We start from the raw sequence: 24322 nt of genomic DNA on the forward strand, positions 1-24322 counted from the left end.
TCTTGTTAGATTAGGTAATCAGTTATTTTAAACAGTTTTCAGGACTTTCATTTCATATTTTGTATCATTTATTTCATTTTCTTCATGTTTTGTTTTGTAATGTTTCTGCAAAGCATGGACATTTTTTGTTGGGTTAATTTCTGTTCTTGAAGTTTGTACAGTATACTAACAATTTTATTGACGTGTTTTATATTCAGTTACATAGGAATATATTAAAACAGAAAAGTTTCCCCGGCTGAAAGATGGTTACTTTTTAGATTTCTCATTTTTCAATTAAAAGAAGATCATCTTTTTTTCTGGAGGAAAGAACCCAGTATTTTGAGAGGAATTAAAGTTTTCTGTCCTAAATTAGGCAGACTTACAAAGTTAGAAATTTATCATAATTATATTTATGATTCCCAGAAATTGTATTGATAATTTGTAATAGATATGTTAATATTTGATTTGTTTACAAGTTAAAAATAGCATTATGGTTATATTATAGTGTTACTTTGTAGATGTATATAAGCATTTAGCAAGATGTATATGTATAGCAAAGCATAACCATATTTATTCGCCTATATGACATAGTTTTTCACCTAAAAAATCAGATCTGTTGTGTTGCCTTGTCTAATAAGCGGGTCATTGTCATTGACCTAATGATTTAGTTAAGAGTCTTGAAAGTACTGCCGATTTTGAAGAAGTACTTAAGGGAGTCTGTTTTATAGAAGTATGGTCTTATAAATGGGTAAATAAGGCACTATAATAAATAAATACAGTTTAAAAAGAGGTTGAGCACTGTTTTTCAGCTCCACTGAGAAAGACAGCTTAGAAAAGAATAATAATATTAATAATCTTGCTTCAGCAAAGAATTATTTCATCAATTAATTATTTAGGAAAAGTTTCATTAAAAGAGGTAACCAGCAACTTTTACCTGTCAAAATTCTTTAAATGAGCTATAGTCCTCACTTGAGCAACTTGCTGTAGGACAAAATCCCTCTTTCTTAATTTCACTAAAGCATACAAAACCCCTTCTTTGGCTTTGTTGAAGTAAATTATAAACATAATAACAATTTTTAGCTCGACTATTCGAAGAATAGTTGAGCTATTCTACTCACCCTTGCATTGGTGTTGGCTTACATCACCCCTTAAAATTTTCAGGCAATGTATAGCTATCATTTAAAGGCATATAGCTTTGAAACACCAACCTCACTGGGTCAAGTCCCATAACTCTGACATGTATTTTGACCAAATTATGCCCACTTTTGGACTTAGAAAATCCTGTTTAAAGTTTTGCAATAAAAACATGCAAGTTACTAAGTTAAAAACTAAAAAACTATTGAATTGAAACTTCATACGTTGGGTTTATAAAACTAGGTCATTGCATCAAGTCCCATAAATCTGAAATGTATTTTGCAAATAATGTCTCCTTTTAATTTGTAAAAACTTCTGGTTAAAGTTTTGCATTCATTTTTTTATCTCCAAAACTTAGTGCAGATACTGGATTGAAACTCGACAGATATTTTAACATTTAGCATAATGTTCCTGCTTCTGGGATAACAAACCATATAGTCAAGCACTGGCTGTCTATTTCTCTACACACAAACTTGAGAAACCAACTGCTTTCATTTTGTTGTCTTTCTGAACAGTGGAGGCTGAAAGATATTCAACAGAATTAAAAAATTTAAAAGGCGTATCAATGTATATATGTTAGTAGATTTGTAGTTTAGAGGTGATTGATAGATAGATAGATGCATTACACTATTGTATATTGATATTTACATAGAATGTTATTTTTGATTTGTACCTTTTACAGCAGCCATGAAGAAAAGCCAACAAAGTGCCCCTCAAAGGTCGGCTCCACCTCCTCCTCCAGTGGCGCCACCTATCCCCCCGCCTCCAGCATACAGTCCATACTATGAAGGTCATAGATATATTGTTAAGATGGATGTTCTGGAATGAGGAATTTTAATGTGTAACATGACAGTTCCAGCTCGTAATTCATGAAATCTTTTATATGAGAAATTCAAAAATACTGAAAACAGTAATTTACGTTTCAAGAATACTCTGTACAATGGAGACTAGAGAAAAAAATATTTGGACATAGAAAATTAAGAAATCATTTTTACTGCTTTTAATTTCTCTCGAGCTGGAATTTTTATGTTACCAGTACACTGTTCTTGCATACACACCCCAAAGATTAACACCTGTTGAAATAAATAATGTGTTTTCCTTTTTTCCCCTAAAACAGGTTTATTGCTATACAGGACTGATTGACTTCTTTGCGTCTAACAGAAAGAAGCTTTTGGCTCCCTGCCACTGTTTTAAACCATTCTATATTTTTACAAATGCTGTTTTTGTTAAAGTTGGAGATGTTGAAATTTTCATGTTTTGTGTCAGTGAATTTTGGTTATTTATTGATACAGTGTATGTGGAAGAAAATTCATTAATACATTCCATTAAGAACATGCAGAATGGAATGTTTTTCTTTGTTCGAAATTGAAGGCAATCCATGAAATTAGTTCCCAGTGACCAAATAAATTTCCCATTAATTATTTAAAAAAAAATGAAATTTTTAAATTCTTGCCAAATTTCCCATTCACCTCTTTAAAAAAAAAATTGTTTGTTTCCAGTATCCCCACCTACCCTAAATTTTTGGCCTGACTCTAAAATTAATGTTTTTATGGCCTTGGAGAATTTTTTTTCAACTTTCTAAGAAAAAGTTTAAAAACTGCACTTTTTATGCTTTAAACATGGCCAGTGATGTTAGAAATCAACTTACTGATGCTCTAAAGGCATAACCCCCTTATTTGTATTCATTTTTTGACACAAATGTAATTTCTGAAAAATCTCCCTTAATAAAAAAAAATTTAAAAAAATAAAATTCTGACCTACCTACCTAATTTTTTTGAGCATGTTACCAGAAACAAAGAACTTTTTTAGGCCTTAATTATTTTTTAAAAGAATTAAATATTTAAATTCTTGCCTCCAGCAAACAGCAGTTCCGGCCCAAAATCACAGAACTTCATGTCGGCCAAAAGCATTTTTAATTTACACGACATCATGACATTTTACTATCTTGTGAAAATTTCAACATAATTATGCAGTATTTTATGCAACTTGATTTCATAGGCATGTTTACTGACCTGTTATGTTACTAAGGCCAAAATTAATGTAATGGTTTCCAGTGTCACTCATATCTAACCCACAAAATAATTTATTAAGTGTTACATTATTAAAATTAAAACAAATTGATTTCATGGTGCATTTGAAAAGTAGAAAGAAAGCTTTCTGCTGACGGAAACCACAACATAAAATTTTGGCAGTTTTATGCATCTTAAATTTGTGACATTGTATTTATGCTAATGAAATATAGTTTAGTATTAAAACAATTTAATTTACATGCTATGCTTTTATTGTAAGCCAGAAATAATGTTGGAAATAGAATTTGACATAAAATGGTTTGAAAAGTTTCCTGAGAACATTTCGGATAAGTTAAGGTCAGATGGTTAGTACTCTTGTTTTTAATCAGAAATAGTATAATGTGTAAGTGGTTTATGTTGTTTTACATACATAACAATGTAGAACAGGTTTCTACTATTTCGATTGTCATAATTTGCCATACTTAATCTTAGTTGAGTGTCACATTTGCTTTATTGTCTCAGTTAGTCTCGGAGACTAACAATTTGAAGCCTGACTTTAAACAAAAAAAAAACATAGTATGGTGATACATAGGTCTTACACATGCTGTAAATTCATGAACATTTGTTGGGGACTAAATTTTATTGATTTCAGAGTTGCATCAGTATGTGAAATTACATTCCCTATGAACATATGAAATTTCTATTCAATTCATACCCCCATGATGCTACCAACAAAATTATGATAAGTGATTTTAGGGTAATAAATGGGGTTTAAATTTTAAGGAATTACCAGTAAAGATGCTGTTACAACTTTTTACAAAGTGGCACAATGACTAGACAAGGCTTACATTGTTCTGGCAGTATATTTGTGTTTGGGTTAAAATGCGACATGAAATTTACCTTTGACTTAGAGATAGTGCATGTGATATCCTTAACATGTAGTTGAGGCCGGTAACCTTTGTATCCTTAAAAAAATGAGTTTGTGCATAAGAGTCCTTGATATGTATGCTAAAACATAAACATCCAAGAGGAATTTCACTTGGATCTGTAGTCTGGTCTGTGAACATGCATATTTAAAACTAGTGAGATATCCAGTCAAATCCACTGTTACAATATGGCAGATACCCTGTGATTTCTGCACTCCATTTACTTTTGGGAACTTGTAACCATAGATCAAAGTGGTCTGCACTAAGGGCCAAACCATCAGTGTTAAATTGAACATTTTAGTTCCTACTGACCACACTATTAGTTCTGAGTGAAAATCCTCCCTAGGATGAGATTGAGTTGCAAATTGCATGATGTCATTATTTATAATATGGAGTAGGCTTGGCTAATTATACATTATTCTCTAATTAATTTCGAATATTATTTATACACTTGATATTCATAAAGGTTGTCTATACTTCTATGCAAAGCTTTTATTAGAATGTTAGATTGTGAATACATTAGTATTTGATATAATAAAGTACACATCATTCAAAATACATGTATATAGACAGTAGATATAATATGGAATATTGTATTGGGATGTAACTTTGTCATGTGATGTCATGTTGATGGTAAAGAGTGTGTTTAACAGTTTTGAATGTTTATTCGTACACTTGTGTCTTTTTTACCTATGTACATGTGTCTTATTTACGTGTGTTCATGGTACACTTGACCAGTAGTAGCACGTAATGTCTAAACATACTATTCTGATATATTTACAGATGGACCACCACGTCCCCCATTGCCCTCAGATACAATGCCGCCACGCCCACCACCACCAGAGACTGACGACGAAGATGACATGCATTTCCCTATTCCTCAGGAAAACCAACCCATCATGGTAAGCCAAGGCATATAGTACAGTTATACCTGTGTTAGTGGCCACCTGCATTAAGCAGCCAATTGCCTTAAGCAGCCAGTCAGTTAGCTTCCCATATTAACTTCTAATTTCAACCTGTCTTAAGCAGTCACCTTCCATAACCTTTAGCCTGCTGACGGTAAGCGGTTTTGCCTTTGCGACCAGTGCAGACCAAGATCATGGTTTGCACTGTTTGCTATTTAGTCAGTAAATTTTCAGTGGACACCCCTTTGAATAAGAAGTGGTACTGCCCAAAATGAATGATGGACCAGTCCAGTTTAGAAATTTAGCAGGGTAAAGATTAAGCAACCAGATTTTGTTGCTCCTTTTGCTGGCTGCTGAATACAGATGTGACGGTGAAAAGTAAATATGTTCCTGTTTTCGTGGTATTTCAGTATGGTAACATGAAAATTATCCACCCTAACCTTAAATAGGCATGTCAGCTTGTTTGAATATTCATGTTGAGTCTGAGGGCTCCTTCAGCAAAGTGGGTTAGATAGTTGACCTTGAATCACTTAACCCTCATCCTCCATGCATTTGACCCCAGTCTGGGTCAGCATGTGAGGAAGCCATCCAGCTGGCTGCTTCTGCGCTGGTGTCAACTTGTGTGAAATTGTACCCAAAGGGGCTTCATTTGTCTTCCTCTACTATAAGAATTGAAAAATCATCAAATGACATGAACTGTGTTAATGCAACTTTAAATCAATCAACATCATGTTGAATTGCTGAAAAAATGAAATCATGTCCGGGTTGTTTGGAAATATGGCCATTCTATAAGCTTAATGATTATTACTATAAAATAAATGTTGCGCAACAGTCAATAACAGACTATTTTTTACAGATGGCTGCACATGCCCTTCATATGGAAGCCAAACAGTGGTCCAGTAAAGACAATGAGATTATTGCTGCAGCAAAAAGAATGGCCTTCCTTATGGTGAAACTCAGTCAGCTAGTCAGGTAGGTGTGGCCTTCCTTTTGGTGAAACTCAGGAAGGTGTGGCCTTTCTTATGAGAAAACTCAGTTAGTTAGGTGGATGTGGCCTTCCCAAAGGTGAAACGCAGCCAGCTAGTCAGGTAAATGTGACCTTCCTTAAAGTGAAACTAAGTCAGGAAGGTGTGGCCATCCTTATTATGAAACTCAAGTCAGTCAGGTAGATGTGGCCTACCTTATGGCAAAACTCTGTCAGCTAGTCAGGTAGGTTTGGCCTTCCTTATACATGTTGTCACGTTAAGTTACATGTATATTTAATGAAGCGCCATTCTTGGCATCACGTTTACGTAACATACTCTTTTGTTGTATGTTATGATGTCCTGTAAGTCAATTGTTTTGCTTCCAGTCTACAAAGTAAACAAAGTCATTGTAAAACGGACAACAGCTTTGTCTTCTTTTGATGTCTCCACGACACATGTAGTGAAGCTAAGTCAACTAGTCAGGTAAGTGTGGCCTTCCTTATGGCGAAACAGTCAGCTAGTCAGATAAGTTTGGCCTTCCTTTTAGTGAAGCTCAGTCAGCTAGTCAGGTAGGTGTATCCTTCCTTATGGCGAAACTCAGTAAACTCTTCATGTAGGTGTGGCCTTCCTTATGGCAAAAGTCAGCTAATCAGGTAATTGAGGCCTTCTTAAGGGTGGATCTCAGTCAGCTAGTCAAGTAGGTGTGCCCTTCCTTATGGTGAAACTCAGGAAGGTGTGGCCTTCCTTATGGCGAAACTCAGCTAGTCAGGTGGATGTGGCCTTCTCTAAGGTGAAACGCAGCCAGCTAGTCGGGTAAATGTTACCTTCCTTATAGTGAAACTCAGCCAGGTGGGTGTGACCATCCTTATGGTGAAACTCAGTCAGGTAGGTTTGGCCTTCCTTATAGTGAAGCTCAGTCAGCTGGTCAGGTAGGTGTGGCCTTCCTTATGGCGAAACTCTGTCAGCTAGTCAGGTAGGTGTGGCCTTCCCTATGGCGAAAATTTGTCAGCTAGTCAGGTAGGTGTGGCCTTCCTTATGACGATAACTCATGTAAAGCAGGTGTGACTTTCCATACGGTGAACTCAGTCAGGGGGGCCTCCGTGGCCGAGTGGTTAAGGTCGCTGACTTCAAATCACTTGCCACTCATCGATGTGGGTTCGAGCCTCACTCGGGGTGTTGAATTCTTCATGTGAGGAAGCCATCCAGCTGGCTTACAGAAGGTGGGGATACGAATTCGTGGATTTCAACTTTTGAACATAAAATGAATGGGAATTTTACATGTTCATGGGATTAAATTTCGTGGATTGACTCAACCACGAAATCCACAAAAATTAGTCCCCCACGAAATATTAATGATTTCACAGTATGTATGGTGTAAGTTTGCTACATTGTTAAATGTTCTGTTACAATTTACAGAGGTGAAGGAGGAACAAAGAAAGATCTGATCTCGACAGCCAAGAACATCGCTGAGGCTTCTGAAGAGGTTACACGTCTCGCCAAGAAACTTGCAGCCGAGTGTACTGATAAAAAGATGAGAACTGTAAGTTTTTTATATATTTCCTTAATAGCAGGGCTCCGGAAATTTGCCGGTTTGTCGGTTTTGGACCGATTTTTTTACTTTTCAGACCGATTCATGAAGTGAAAAAACGAAAAAAATCGGTCCCGTAAAATTTGAGAAAAGTATAACTTTCGGTCTGAAATCTCAATACATGACCACCTGCCAAGCAGGAAATGGTTGGTAGCACCCTCAGATAATCAATAAACGTGTCAAACGGTCTGATTGTCACCTTGATAATCGGTTTTGAATTAGCATGTGATGCAATCAGTTCTCGCGCGGCACATCCTTTAAAGTTTGCAGACAGCCGACTGCAATGTATTAAACATTTTTGACTGGTTTCTAAATGTTTCTGACTGGATCCAAATGCTTTCGGCGGGTATCCACTTCTTTTATTTAGAATCCGATGGCTGGTTTATTTAAAAAGGCTATGATTAATCACGGGTAAAAAACAAACGGTCACTGCATTTAATGAGACATCACACGGGAAATCGATATAAATAGTTTTTATAATTACTTGATTTGTAAAAATTAACGATTCATTTGTTGGACCTCCAGTTGAAACAAGTACAGAAAATCGTCTTTGCAACCCGGCTGTACAAAAAAAGAAAAAAATGGACTGGCAAACTCGAATGATAAAGAAAACCGGAGTGGCACTGTTTATCAAATCGGTCTTTTAAAAAATGTTTCAAAATGAAATTTTGTTTACATCAGAAGAGAACATATGACTTTACATAATGTAGATGCTTACTGAAGTACAACGCCAGTGTAATGAAATATCCGAGGCCAACCCTCGTGACATTTTGGTACTATACATGCGGGAAATTCGATCTCAGCGTTCACATAACGTACACATTCGGTCCGCGACAGAGTATTCTTAAAATACTGAGGATGTTTGGCAGAGAATATGTCACTTTGATGCATTGTATTTTATAAAATTCCATCAAAGAATGAGGAAACATCACAAAGTATCTGCCTTGAATGCGGTACCAACACGTGCGTTGGCTTTTAGACTAGCTAGGTACACGGTGTCAATGCCTCAGCAATTTTATCCCTGTAAGTATTTTCTTGGAAAAACATCGAAATTTAAACAAAGTAACGATCACATATAACACTGAATAACTGTCTTCATTGTATGGTAACTCGCGGTGACTGGTAAATCATTCTTAATGCATGACATGCTTATTTCTTTACTCTATCATGTTTTACAAATATGGTGCAGCATATTGGTAATGCAGTGGGTGGGGTAGCACCGATGTCATGATTTTCGTTTCGGACCGATTGAGTTCTCAAAATTTCCGGAGCCTTGCTTAATAGTGTTGGTTTCATGTGCAACCTTGTATATTGAGTATGTTAGATAATTTATTATGTCTCCCACCACACAGTGGTGTGGGAGACATATTGATTTACTCCAGTCTGTCTGTGTGTGTGTCTGTCACAAAGCTTGTCCGCACTCTAAGTCGAACATTTCTCATCCGATTTTCACCAAACTTAAACAAAATGTGTTTGACCATAAGACCTCAGCCAAGTTCGATAACTAGCTAAATCGGCCAAGACACTTTGGAATTATGGCCCTTGACAATAATTTATGAATCACCTAGATGCATAAAAATGCTGAAGTCTTCATTCTCAAACATGCACCAAAAACCATTCATCTTGTCTGCACACTAAGTCAAACATTTCGTATCCGATCTTCACCAAACTCGAACAAAATGTGTTTGCAAATAAGACCTTGGCCAAGTTCGATAACTAGCCAAATCCGTTAAGACACTTCGGAATTATGGCCCTTGACAATAACTAATGAATCACCTAGACTCATAAAAATGCTGAAGTCTTCATTCTCAAACATGCACCAAAAACCATTCATCTTGTCCGCACTCCAAGTCAAACATTTTTTATCCGATCTTCACTAAACTTAAACAAAATGTGTATGACCATAATTCCTCTCCCAGGTTCGATAACTAGCAAAATTGGCATAGGCACTTCAGAATTATGGCCCTTGAATTACTGAAAATCAGCCATTTTACTCTTCAAAGGTATATTTGTTGTGACTAAACAGTATAAAAACACTGACTTAGTGTTTAGATGATTAGGCAGTTGTGGGAGACATATTATTGTATTATAGGGATTCACAGAATAGAATTGTGGACAAAAAAAATAACATCCTTTAAATAATTGTGTTTAACTGACATGCTTAGTTGAGGTAGGTTGGTTACTTCTTAAATTGATGGAGCGGTTGAGATAAAATTTGTTTAAACAGCCCCTTTCAGTTTTCTTTAACTGACTGAGAAAAATAGTATAAATAAATCATATATCTGTTTCTTTTAAAAACTCCTGAATATGCCTTAATAGCTCAGTGATAGAGTGTCTGCTCTGAGTGCGGGAGGTCTGGGGTTCTATCCCAGGCCGTTCCATACCAAAGACCTGAAAAATGGTACTGGTAGCTCTCTTGCTTGGTATTCTGCATTTAAAGGGTCATACCAGGAGGTAAAATAAGCACAGGTAAGTATCTGTTACTGGATACCTAGTTTGTCGCACAGTAGCTTATTAGCTTGTGTTGTATGTTGATCATATGGGACGTTAGATACAGCTTACCTTTACCCGTTTAAATCTCAAGTGTGACATGGAATGAATATAGTACTTAATAGTTTGATAGGTTACTCATACATATATTGGTATTTTCTGTCATGTTGCAGAATTTGTTACAAGTTTGTGAAAGAATCCCAACCATTGGTACCCAGTTGAAGATACTCTCCACTGTGAAGGCAACAATGTTAGGAGCACAAGGTAGGTTACTCTTGCTGACCAAGTCTATTTATAGAATTTTTCATGAGATGAGGTGGATTTTCAATGATTTTTAATAAGATGAGGTGAATTTCAAAAAAATAACCTGCCTGGTGAGAGTTGAATTGTATTTTTTGAACTTGTCTGAATGTATTTGATGTGATGATAGAATCTTATAACTGGTAAACAAAAGATTTTTCAAATGTGATAAATATTATGCATTTAAAAACTTTTAACAGTATGTTTGTTTTCATCTTGCATAACAGGTATCATACAAAAATGAGTATTAAGGGGAGATAATTTTATTAAGAAAGATGAAATAGTTACCATGTATTTGATAGACAGTAATTGATTTCAGATGAGGCTGCAGGTACAAAATAATAAAGTCACAGGAATATAATCTGTAGATTCATACATTTATCAGGATTGTCGTTTCGTATATTGTTTAGTTTTTATGTCTCATAGATATGGTCCTTCACAGTCCTTGAACTAGATTAAAGATACATTTTAACCTGCCTTTAAAAGCACCTGTATTAAACAGGTACTTGCCTTAAACAGCCAAACAACAAACTGCATGTATTAGTATTTTGTTCTAATTTCAACCTTACTTAAGGTAGTAGAGGTGTAATAGAGTACCTCCTTTTTGAAGAGTATTCAATTCCTAACATAAACCCACTTTTACTGCAATTCTCAGGGGGCGTAGGTTCAAGCCCTACTGGGACCAATTTTTTTTTTCTCTTATTTTCCATTTTTTCTGGTAAGTTTTTACTTCTTTCAAGACTTATGATTGATTTATTGTACAAAAATGGAAAAAAAGTAATTTGATCAGCGATTTCTTGCTGTTCAAATTGAATTTACTACTTAAACAGAAGGGGTAGAGTTACACATCTTTAAAAATATTGAGTTACATGTGGTAAAAGTTCTCTATTTTGCTTTCACTCTTTAGATTACATATTGTGGAAGAAATTTAGGTAGGTTATACGTCTGTCCCAAGGTCATTTTTGAATGAAGTAAGCAAAATTCAAAACAGAAACACAGGATTCGACCTTATTTTTTCTATGTTGAAGTTAGAATTCTGTATCATTAAGTCCGTGTACTTGAGGAACCCTAGATAAAATGATATTCATATTTTTATGCCCCCGAAGGGAGGCATATAGTTTTTGAACCGTCTGTCCGTCTGTCGGTCTGTCAGTCTGTCAGTCTGTCCGCAATTTTCGTGTCCGGTCCATATCTTTGTCATCAATGGATGGATTTTCAAATAACTTGGCATGAATGTGTACCACAGTAAGACGACGTGTCGCGCGCAAGACCCAGGTCCGTAGCTCAAAGGTCAAGGTCACACTTAGACATTAAAGGATAGTGCATTGATGGGCGTGTCCAGTCCATATCTTTGTCATCGATGGATGGATTTTCAAATAACTTGGCATGAATGTGTACCACAGTAAGACGACGTGTCGCGCGCAAGACCCAGGTCCGTAGCTCAAAGGTCAAGGTCACACTTAGACATTAAAGGATAGTGCATTGATGGGCGTGCCCGGTCCATATCTTTGTCATCGATGGATGGATTTTCAAATAACTTGGCATGAATGTGTACCACAGTAAGACGACGTGTCGCGCGCAAGACCCAGGTCCGTAGCTCAAAGGTCAAGGTCACACTTAGACATTAAAGGATAGTGCATTGATGGGCGTGTCCGGTCCATATCTTTGTCATCGATGGATGGATTTTCAAATAACTTGGCATGAATATGTACCACAGTAAGACGACGTGTCGCGCGCAAGACTCAGGTCCGTAGCTAAAAGGTCAAGGTCACACTTAGACATTAAAGGATAGTGCATTGATGGGCCTGTCCGGTCCATATCTTTGTCAACCATGGATGGATTTTCAAATAACTTGGCATGAATGTGTACCACAGTAAGACGACGTGTCGCGCGCAAGACCCAGGTCTGTAGCTCAAAGGTCAAGGTCACACTTAGACGTTAAAGGTCATTTTTCATGATAGTGCATTGATGGGCGTGTCCGGTCCATATCTTTGTCATTCATGCATGGATTTTAAAATAACTACGCATGAATGTGTGTCACAGTAAGACGACGTGTCGCACGCAAGACCCAGCTCCGTAGGTCAAAGGTCCTAAACTCTAACATCGGCCATAACTACTCATTCAAAGTGCCATCGGGGGCATATGTCATCCTATGGAGACAGCTCTTGTTAATTTGTGTTTTATAATTGTTTACCAATAGTTTGATGATTCTTTTATTAAAATTAATGGTAAAATGAGTTCTTTGCGAACGTTTTGTAAAGTGGTCATCACTTTGAAATTTGTCTCTACTTGAGCTAGAGGAGATACCATAAGTTATAACAAAATTTGAAAAAAGGGCATGGTAAATATTGTTAAAAAATTGCAAAGCAGTGCGAAACATGGTCATCTTTAAGAATATACCAAGCAAATGCCATTTTGTAAACATTGTTATTACACCTCTACTACCTTAAGGGCACCTGTATTAAGCAGATACTTCTTTAAAGCATCCAGACAAGAAATTTCATGTATTGGCATTTTGTGTTTGTTTCAACCTGACTTAAAACTGTCACCTGTCTCCGGTAGCCATATTAGGTCACTTCCTTGGCCGGATGCTGAAGACGGGTTTAACAGCAAACAGTTTCAGCTGAAGTAATCAGGTCAATTTATAAAGTTAAGACTTTTGAAAGTATGTTATTCAAAGGATCATAAAAATCTTTTTTTTTCAAAGTTAGTTTATATGTTATAGTTATTTTGAATATACATGAAGGACCATTATCTAAAGAATTTTTTTGAGCACAGTCGTCAGTCAAGAATAATATTTCATTCAGTATATAATGTGTAACAAAATGAGTTAGTTGGATATACATACACATAAATTATACTTTAGATTGTTTAAAGGGATTTTCAATAGTAACAGAACACACATTTTCAAGGGTTGATCCAAAAAGTTCTGTGAAAATGTTATACAATTAGTTTTGTGTTTCAGCCCCTGACTTGCCAAAATAATGTTTCATTAAAATTATACACTAATGAATAGCTCAAGGAGTTATATTTGAAATCAGTTTTGACCTTCAGTTTCATAATGTTGTCTGTACTTGTGTGGTAGTTAAGACCTATTGGACATCCCTTTAAAAAAAGAAAACTAATATGCTAGATAATTATAAGGAACTGATACAAAGAAGAAAATTGTCATGTGATATGGGAAGGTGTAAGAAATTATTTAGTTTGCACTTGGAATTTGATATTTAGGATTATATTTCAGGGTTGGTTTATGCATAAATTATATGCTTTGAATCTATTATAGGCATTGATTCTATTTATAGGCTTTGATTCTATACTATACATCTTGTATATATGTTTGCCAAATTGAATGGAGAATATTTAACCTTAAGCCTGCTGGCGGCAAATGATTCTGCCTTTGACCATGCAGCCCAAAGATCAGCCGGCACATCCGTGCAGTCTGATCATGGTCTGCACTTTCGCTATTCAGTCAGTAAATTTTCCGAAAAACACCCCATTTGAATGATAAGTGGTACTTCCCAAATTGAATGATGAACCAGTCCATTATAGAAATTTAGCAGGCTAAGGGTTAACCTTTGTTTGGGGAAAGCATATTTAACAGATAAAAAAATTAAATGACGTCAAGCTGTTCAAAACATCAGACATTAGTCTAAAAATTTCGTTTCTGAGATTTGAAATAGATTTTGAATGTACATGTTTCTCTCACAGAACCAATCCCAGCCCCAGATGGCAGTGAAATAGCCTGTGGTAAACATGAACACGTTTCTCGTGCATGATGTCAGCAGTGCTTCATCCCCAAATCAGTGTCCAAGTTTGAAAATTTGAAAATTAATTATTTAAATTATTTCAATTTTGATATTTTGTTCTTTAATGGTTAAAAAGAAATGTACAATTTTTTTTTTTTTTAAACATAAAAAATATTTGGTTAGAACATAATATGTAGGAAAGATGTAAGGGTATTAGTACAAATGGTTGAGAGGACTCTGAGGTGTACAATGCACAGATTTTAGGGGACTTTTCATTTTCATTTGTTGTTTTATAGTTATTGATAAGTTTCTTTGATATAAAAAGCTCTGATAGAAAGTTTGATCAATTTAGACACGTTGATCAATGGAAGCACTGTTGACTGATGCTTGAATAATAAGTGACTGAATTAGACTGATTGCATCATACAGCACATTGTGTTTGACATACCCCACCCACCATAACTTTAACTGATAACTTAAGATTATAATTGCTTAACTGAACATTTAAGTTCGTTAATATGAATGCCAGTCATAAAAAAAAACATACCTAAAATTAAAGGAATGCATGACCCTGTAATAAAACTAATTGTACTAGTTATGCTACACATCATATACATGTACATTTTGTATGTGTATATATCTTACATTATGTATAAAAGAATTAAAGTCGTTTTGAAATAGGCATGGAAATATACCAAGATACAGTGAAATACAGCTTGCTCAACCTTCATTGACTTGAGCAGCATGACTGACTCTGACTTGAGCAACAGGACTGACTTGAACAACAGGATTGACTGATTCGAGCAACAGGACTGACTCAGACTCGACCAACAGGACTGGCTTGACACAAGCAACAGGACTGACTCAAGCAGCAAGACTGACTTGAGCAACAGGACTGACTCAAGCAACAGGACTGACTTGGGCAATTTAAGTAGTCCTGAACAGCTTTCCTTATATATTTTATGTTTTGATGTCAACCCTGGATACTTTGTGCAATGTGCTCATCCCCTTTGCGACTGAGCAATCAGTGTTTCACTGTTTCTGTCATAGCATGTAAAATTAATCCATGATGTATGTATTGATATATTAAATAATATGATCGTGTCAAAGTAAATCACCATGTTTATATCCTTTATATCACAGATCTGTTATTTTATAAGGGTCCTTTGTGGCCGAGTGGCTATTATGCCGCTGACCTTAAGTCACTTGCCTCTCAACGATATGGGTTCAAGCCACACTTTGGCCGTTGAATTCTTCATGTGAGGAAGCCATCCAGTTTTCTTATGAAAGGCTGGTGGTTCTACCCAGTAGCCCAAAGGAAATATGCATGGAGGGGCACTTTGGGTCTTCCTTCACCATCAAAGCTGGAAAATCACCATATGACCTATAAATTGTGTTGATTAGATGTTAATCCAAACAAAAGCAAAAAAACTATTCTTTAATAAGTTCGATAACATGACAAAAAGTCATTTCAAGGAAAGTGTTACAGAAATTTGAATGAGAAGTAGCATTACTTTGTCTGGTAATATTAAAGTTGAATTCTATAGTAGAAATATTTCTAAGCATGACTGATGTATGAGATGTTTAGTGTAAGGAAGTTAAGGAACTTTGGTACACAGGACAAGCTTCCATTGTATTATTTAAGAATTTTCTTAGCTGAAATTTCTTTATTAAAGTTTTTTCTTGACAAATTTCTGCAAGAATAAGTGCCAACAGGCCATTTAATATAGGAAATTACTGTTTGAAATTTCGAGTTGAAATTAAGGCTGGAAAACTAGGCTTGTGATGCCTGGAGAGATAATTATATGCTTACAATTCAGTGGTATTTCTGAATGACCCTTAAGTATCATGCAGTGAAATGAATGTTAAGTCTGCATAAATAATTGCTTTTTGCTGTGTATTGCTTTGCCTGTGTATATTAAAGGGTATGCCACCAGGTTCATGCCAAAGTTTCCACATTTGTTAATAAAATTGATTTGGAAATAAAATGCATCATCAAAATGATTTAGTGAATTCTTGTCAGTATTTTCTATACTCAGATATACAGTAAACTACTGTGAAATCATTTAATTTCGTGGGCATGAAATTTTGTGGTTTTGGTCAAAACGGCAATTTCGATGGGATATGAATTCGTGGATTTCTACTTTTGAACATAAAATGAATGGGAATTTTACTTGTTCGTTGGGATTAAATTTCGTGGATTGACTCAACCACGAAATCCACGAAAATTAGTCCCCCACAAATATTAATGATTTTACAGTATGTGGAAATGTAATTTAGTGTGTTAATCACACAGTAAAAAGGTAAAGTAGAAAAGAAGGAACTTTGCTTCAGTGATGTGGTATTGTTAATCTGGAGGCAGCCCCTTTAAAGCTTATTATTAATAACAATATGGAAGTACTTTTGCTGTGCATTTTGGTAACATGTCACTAACTTTGTGTGTTTTTTTATTTTCTATTTTCTGCTTGCTTTCTGGTTGCCATGGAAACAGAATCTAGTAAGTCTGCTTTATAATGCTTGTTCTACATTGCTTCAATAGTATTACAGAGTGAGTTTGATCAAGTTCTATAGTTACACTCTAGATACAATAGTACAACCAAACTCACCTCAAACTGACCGTAGTAACAGTCTAGTCTAGTTGAAAGCCCTAGTATTTACTGTGAAATCATTATTATTCGTGGGGGATTAATTTTCTTGGATTCCGTGGTTAAGCTCAACCACTAAATTAAGTCCCAACAAACGAATTAAGCCCACGATAATGTAAGTTGTACTCAATGTTTCCAAAAAAGACACCATAGCCGTCCGATCTGGTCTGTAGTTGTGTGCATGCAGCAGTACTGACCTGCAGCTTTCATTTAGTTTATGGAGTCTCCATCAACAGTAAACATAGGTATGTGTCGGAACAAAACTGACTATTTCATTCAGACATTTTCCCGTGGTTTGTTTACGACATGCTCGTCAAAGTAAAAGTAGATACTAAATAGGGGTTACCATAGAATACTAAAAATAGAAGTTTTATGTAGCGTCATGTGCCAACGGCACTATGCTGCGGCTGTTATTTGAATTTTTCCGGCCTCGCTCTGCAATATTTATATTTACTGAAATTTAGTAAACTACTACTACTTTGGGACTATAAGAAATTATAAACTATTTATGATGATCTACTTTGTCGAAGGCTTTACTAAAATCCATAATAATTACATCAGTTTGTTGACCTTTTTCAAGATTATCTGCTATTTCTTGGGTAAAACCTATGAGTTGGGTCTCACAACTATGTTTTGACCTGAAACCATGTTGTTGTGGGCTAAGGACGTTGTTCTTGTCGAACTTAATGTCCAACTTCAGTCCACTGACCATGCAAAATATCTTGGTGTTACCCTAAATAATAACTTGACCTGGTCAAATCACATAAATAACATAACATCCAAGGCCAGTAATACCCTTCGCTTCATCAAAAGGAATGTAAAGACTACCAACAGACAGGTTAAAGAAATGGCCTACATAACCTATGTCCGCCCCCAGGTCGAGTACTGTTCCACGGTCTGGCACCCCTGGCAAAAATATCTAACTCATAAAGTAGAAAGGGTACAAAGATCTGCAGCCCGCTATGTTTTTAATGACTACCAGTATACCAGTAGCGTCTCAGATATGTTATCTGAACTAAATTGGAAGACCCTAGAACAAAGAAGAAATCATTCCTCCCTGGTTATTTTCTATAAGATAAGAAATGAATTAGTTGCTGTGGACCATCATCATCTCACACAGACACGAAATTTAAATTACTTAATTCCCCAGTCCAAAACGTCGTACCATGCAAATTCCTTTTTCCCCAGGACTATCAGACTATGGAACAGTTTACCAACATATATCCAGTCCAGTCCCAATTTGCAGACATTTGTCAGCGGGCTGGACTCGCAGTCTCTCTAAATACTATAATCCGCTGATTTTAAACTGTATACTTTGGGTCTTTTATCTTTTTAATTTTGCACATAACATTTTTACTAAAACACTGTTTCCTGACAGCGCCTGCCAGTCATAATCGCTAGACGATTGTTCGGCAGTAGATAGTTGAAGTTGAAGTTGAACTAATTACTAGGTTTGCATCTGATGCATTATTACCCATTTCACATTACACATTTCTCAACAGGAAATAACACAATGCACATTCAACAGATTATAATTTTAGATGTTGCAATACAATTACTAGTTCTTGTTTGAAACACGATCAAATGATCAATGTGATGAACTTTATATTTGATTTGATTGTGAATGCTAATTGTGTAAGACTATATCCCAGGTGCTACGGTTTTGACTCTTAAATTGTCGCCGGCTTTTATCATTGAATATTTCACAGTTCCATTAAGTTTTGCAAATTAGGGGTCGTATAATTATACATAACGCCATCATTAATTGGCACATGATCACTCGCTTATCTCCCGCAGCTTAGATTGCAGATTCAGTAGCCAAGGTAGCGCTGTTTGACACCTGTAGGTTTCACATGTAAGAATGAAATGATATACTAGATCTAACTCTGTGGAATTTTTTTTTTTTTTTTTTTTTTCAAAAATTGAAAATCCATGAATTTACGTCCTCACAAAACAGACGTTTTAGCCAAAACCACAAAATTTTATGCCAACAAAATTAAGTGATTTCACAGTATTGAAAAACCCATTTCTTTAGTGCTCTTTGCATTTTGACTCTTGGAACAAGATTATCCATGGTACAACTTTGATGTGTTTTATATAATACCTGTTTTAGTGGAATCCATATTGGACATTACAATAGTTTTACTATAGTGTTTGATCAAACTCATTTATATGCACTTTAAAGTTTATAGTATGATAGTGCAGTTATGAAACAACTTTACATAAGTCTGTTGGGAGAATGTGTCGTTGGTTTGGTCATTATCAATTAAAGATCCTTTCTTCAAATAATGTAGTGTTAATATTTTTGAAGAAAAGGGTAAATAGTCACTTATGATAATATTTGAAATGAAGAAATAGTAATTAAGAATAAATCAAAATGGAAAAGCCGCCAAATAAAGTCATAGAAAAAGTCATAGAAAACCATAGCAAAAGCCATGGAAAAGCCAAACAACATAGCATTCAGACGACTTTTATTGCAGTGACATTTTGCTATCTATAGTCTGTCAATTTGCGCGTTATTATTATATATATACTTATATAGCTTTAAAGATAATGTGAAGAAGAATATTGAAGAGTGCTTCAGAAATAGGTCAATGCTGAAATATATTCTCTTGCTCTTTCTTTTATTGCAAAATGTACTTGATGCCATCTGGCTTGCTATATAATTTCTATATTTATATTTATATTCTGTGCATTAAATACCAAATGCAAATAACTATTGAACTATTTTCATGCCCGTAAATGTTGTATGATGTCATTGCTATATATAGGTATGATGTATGATGTCATTGTTATTTTTAGATACAATGTATGATGTCATTGCTATGTACAGATGTAATATGTGATGTCATTATTATTTTTAGGTTCAGAGGAAGATCAGGAAGCTACAGAAATGTTGGTTGGTAACGCCCAAAACCTCATGCAAGCCGTCAAGGAAACTGTGCGAGCCGCAGAAGCCGCGTCCATCAAGATACGTGTCGACTCCGGATACACTATCCGCTGGTTGAGAAAACGACCATGGTATACGTGAAGAAGCAATGTATCTTAGAGGTGTTTTAATTGGAATTGATCATTGATATAGTCAGCTATGTATTGGTAATTGGAAGTATGATTTGAGAAATAACATATTACAGGTTATAGCCATTTAATTTAAACTATTTAGCATGCTTGTAAAGCTGTTTAATCTGTTTGTCTCATGTAAGGTGGTTTTGCAAATACTACCTGAATCTTAAGTTATTATTTTGGAAAATATTGCCATGACAACACAGGTCCCAGTGATATTTTTTCAAGAATCTATGCAACAAATAGATGTTTCATTTGTTTTTGTAATTTTTTTACTTTACGATATATAACAAAATTGTTAGTTATAAATGTGAGGAAATGGTATTTTGATTTTTTAGATAATATATGAAACCTATTCAGTTTGGTAATTCACTTGTTTAAAGACATCTGTTCAGCCTATTCATATACACTTGTAATTATAAATGCTTTTCTCATGATACTAGTGGATATACCAATTTATCTATGGCAAATGCAGTGCACATTTTTGAGGCCCTGCGTGACAGTTTTTACAATGTATTTTATCATAATTTCATGTGACTGCATTCTTTTGCAAGAAAACAACGATGGTCACAACAGGGCATTGTATATTAAATTTTTCTTTATTAAAACCGTATATACATATCACTTCAGTTTTATATTTATTTAAAACTGATCTTGAAACAATTAAGACCTACATAAAAACATTTATCTCCAGGAGGGCCTAAATATGACCTGCGACATTTAAAGTTGAAAACTTTGTCTAAATGCACATTCAGGTAAACTGCCATGGTTTTTCAGTGGCATAACAAGGTTGATATTGAAGTGCGGTGGATAGATGTCTTTAAGTAAAACATAAGAAGATTTAGTGCTGATTTTTACGTGCAAAATGGTAGAATCTGTTATTGAAGTGCTGAAAAACTGTCTCAAAGCAGTGTATAGAACAGAGTGTTTTTGGCATTAAAGACCTACATATTCAAAATAACAATTTTGAGGCTTAGAGCAAAAGGGGAGCGGTCTGCCATCTTCGTCTTTATGTTGATAGGAAATGATAGCCCCATTTTGCTCTATGCCCTCATGGGAACTTTAGATAAATACCTCAGATTATTTAGATATACGAATTTGGGTCTGTATTATATTAACAAGTGATTGTTCATCATGCTTTTTTGTTAAAATGGGCTATTAGGAAATCAATGGATCGGTTTTTTATCAAGACGTACATTGTATAGTTAAGATGTGTTATGGTTTGTATTGACAGGTGGAACTGCTGAATTAAAAATTTGCATTGGTTGAGGTTATGATATTTATTGTACATTGTTTTACAGGTTTATACTAAGCTTTCTTTGTTTAGAATATTTGGTGGGATATAGATTCTAATTTCTAGACATTATTTTTGTGTGTTAACTTAGAAATTTAAGAGATGTAAAATGTTGTGTTTTTTTTTCTGGCCTTTTTATTTTTGTTAAAGACTTTACCAATACAATGATGAAACGATATAATTATGTATCATTTGCAAGAGCACTGACTTTACAAAATGTCTGTCCAGGTTAGTACTGGTACAGAATCTAGGAGCACTTGTTACACAGGAGCTGCCCTGTCGTTACATAAAAAGATATTGTTGAAAAAGGTCTTCAGGTAGTTCTGCACATTTAGATTGAAATTTTTTCTACAATGTAGAATTTGATTAAACTCTTGATTTTTCAAAACTTCAGAATATACCTAGAAAATATCAGCAAATAAAGATAGGGTCGTGTGCTTTATTTTTTGCTAGACTGATTTGAAAAATTTGGACCTCGCACAATATTTCATAATGGGAGTCTATGGGAAAATCAAAACTTTCATTACATTTTCGCGAATAGAAATTTTTCTACAGTGTAGATTTTGATGAAACTTCTCACAGTTGTAAATAAACAAGACCTATAATTTGGTGAAATAAAATGTATAGGTCCGTTTGCTTATTTTTGAGATATTTGACCATGATTAAAGTGAACCTGGCATTTCACGTTGAATTTAAGACATTATTTTGAATTTTTTAATGTATGTTTTAATATCATATTTGACTTATAATATATATATATTAAATATAGCAACAGTGCCATTGTAATAAATTTACTCACAGGTTTAGATTAAATCATAGAATTATTTTCATATCCGAATCCAGGCTTTATTCTACATTTTCCGGGTAAATGACGTTACGCCATCACTTCCGGTTTATCAAATGTGCAGAACTACCTCATTCTCGCATACCAGAGGTCTACCGTGGTTCCCCGGATGAACCTCTGGCACATTTCGCCGATATTTATGGTTTGGTTACATTACAGGTAAAACGTTTCAGCCAATCAGCGTCGTTTCGCGACAAATCGTAGCGAACCAATCAAAATCGTCCGTGAAAAGCGTGACCGCGTCCTTTCCATATTATCGAGGGAATACGATGTCCATTTACGACGAATATTATTATTTCTTGATGATAATCTCTTAACGTCGAATTACAGGAATAAATCTTTATTATTGCAATCATGGAATGCAGCCTTTATCCATCGTAAGCAAGTATCTTGTTTACATATTTTTTGAAGTTTCAATTCGGAGTTCCAAATAATGGCGAACAATGATTGGCTGAAACCACTCCCGATAGTAATTACGAGTGCGCATGCTCACCAAGTAAACGATGGAAATAAATCAGAGGTTCGTCTCGGGATTTTGACGAACCTCTGATGGATGAGAATGAACTACCTTAAAGCCAAAACAAACAAACAAGCATTTTATGATTAAGTTGCAGTCATACACATCAATAAAATGAACTTTCCAAGGCTAAAAAACTGCCTCCATTTTTGCTAGGGGAAGGAGATGGTTATATTATTTATGATTACACATTTGAGTGTTTTTTGTTGCAATATGTTAAATGTTTGCATGATGCCATATTGTATAATTGTTATTGCTTGACATGTTAAATTCATATTTAAGATCTGTATACATTTTTATATACCTACATACCTTTTCCGTATATTGTGATTTTGTTGTATCTTTGCTTTTTATTAGTGTATAAATATTCATTTACAAGTATTACTTATTTATCGTATACATTATTATAACATAAATTCACTGTACACTTGTCTTTATTAGAATCGATTAAGGTATATAAACAATCTCTACTGTTAAGTTACAAATGTATTTAAACTGGAGTTATTGACTAAACATTTACAGGTGCTTGTCTTCAAATTGTGAAAGTTTTATTTTTGAATTTGCCGCATAAATATAAAAACAAGTTACTTTAACAGTGAAAACTGGGTCCCAAGTTTTTAAACTAGGCTTGGAGACCAGTCTTGGAATTCAGCTTTGTCATTGGTCAATTTCAAGGCTGGGCTCATTATCGTCCAATCAGATGCCTGAATTTCAAGACTGGTTTGCAATCTCAAGTTTTTTAACCTTGGGTCCTGGTATTGTTAACTTTAAGTTATTTGTAAACAGGAGTTACTAACAAATCATTTTATGTTAAAAAATGGTGCTGTCACATCTTGTGATGTTTATGTTACAAAGATAAATAACATTGTTCCTGTTAAACATTTTGTAATAAAAAAAACAACATTGTCTTGCCAAACATTGTACACCAATACCAATGCAGCTGTGTGGATGACTATAGGGATATATAGCACTAAATATTATGTACATGTACATTTTTTAAACATGCTCTTTATAAGTTGAGGGTGCTTCACACGCAGGTCCACAAAATCTGGAAAGGACTTTCAAAAAGTCAGTATTGTCTTAAATGTATTTTACACTTTTCACATGAATTTTCATATAAAATCAGTTATCTAATATAACAACTATAGACATAATGTCAAGGTCAGTATGTAGTTAAGTTGCAAGTAATGTTAACAGAGAATGTAATATTTACATCAATATAAGTTTATGATTGTATAAATACACAGAATTTTGTAATATTATTTATGGTTTTAAGACATACCGGATTGAATGAAAAGTAGTTTCTTGTTAGCTCACCTGAGCACAAAGTGCTCAGGGTGAGGTATTGTGATCACTCACCGTCCGGCGTCCGTCCGTCCGTCCGTCCGTCCGTCCACACTTTCCTTTAAACAACATCTCCTCCTAAACCAACAGGCAATTTTGATGAAACTTCACAGGGTTGTTCCTTGGATGGTCTTCTTTAAAAATTGTTCAAAGAATTGAATTCCATACAGAATTCTGGTTGCCATGGCAACCAAAAGTAAAAACTTTAAAAATCTTCTTCTCAAAAACCAGAAGCCCTAGAGCTTAGATATTTGGTGTGAAGCATTGCCTAGTGGACCTCTACCAAGTTTGTTCAAATCATGACCCCAGGGTCAAAATTGACCCCGCCCCGGGGGTCACTTGATTTTACATAGGAAAATCTTAAAAAATCTTCTTCTCAAAAACCAGAAGCCCTAGAGCTTAGATATTTGACTTGTAGCATTGCCTAGTGGACCTCTACTAAAATTGTTCAAATTATGACACCGGGGTCAAAATTGACCTCGCCCCAGGGGTCACTTGATTTTACATAGGAAAATCTTCAAAAAATTTCTAAAAATAAACCAGAAGGCTTAGAGCTTAGATATTTGACATGTA

At 35.0% G+C, this 24322-nt stretch overlaps 1 protein-coding gene across 10 annotated transcripts in view; it reads left to right on the plus strand.

Annotated features, from left to right (window-relative positions):
• The window catches only part of LOC123537548 (vinculin-like), a 67528-nt gene extending 45574 nt beyond the window's left edge, over positions 1-21954 (plus strand). For 5 of the 10 annotated variants that reach the window (XM_045321346.2, XM_045321349.2, XM_045321351.2 and 2 more), the window contains 7 exons: positions 1796-1903; positions 4832-4950; positions 5810-5925; positions 7335-7458; positions 10170-10260; positions 14005-14043; positions 19552-21954. In XM_045321346.2, coding sequence (XP_045177281.1) covers positions 1796-1903; positions 4832-4950; positions 5810-5925; positions 7335-7458; positions 10170-10260; positions 14005-14043; positions 19552-19718 — 764 coding nt within the window. In that variant the 3' untranslated portion in view covers positions 19719-21954. The remainder of the gene's footprint in view (positions 1-1795; positions 1904-4831; positions 4951-5809; positions 5926-7334; positions 7459-10169; positions 10261-14004; positions 14044-19551) is intronic. The other 5 variants (XM_045321353.2, XM_045321354.2, XM_045321357.2 and 2 more) reach the window with 2 other exon arrangements.
• The last annotated feature ends 2368 nt before the right edge of the window (positions 21955-24322 follow it).

The sequence above is a fragment of the Mercenaria mercenaria genome, chromosome 17, assembly GCF_021730395.1.
Source record: "Mercenaria mercenaria strain notata chromosome 17, MADL_Memer_1, whole genome shotgun sequence".
Classification (NCBI taxonomy): Eukaryota; Metazoa; Mollusca; class Bivalvia; order Venerida; family Veneridae; genus Mercenaria; species Mercenaria mercenaria.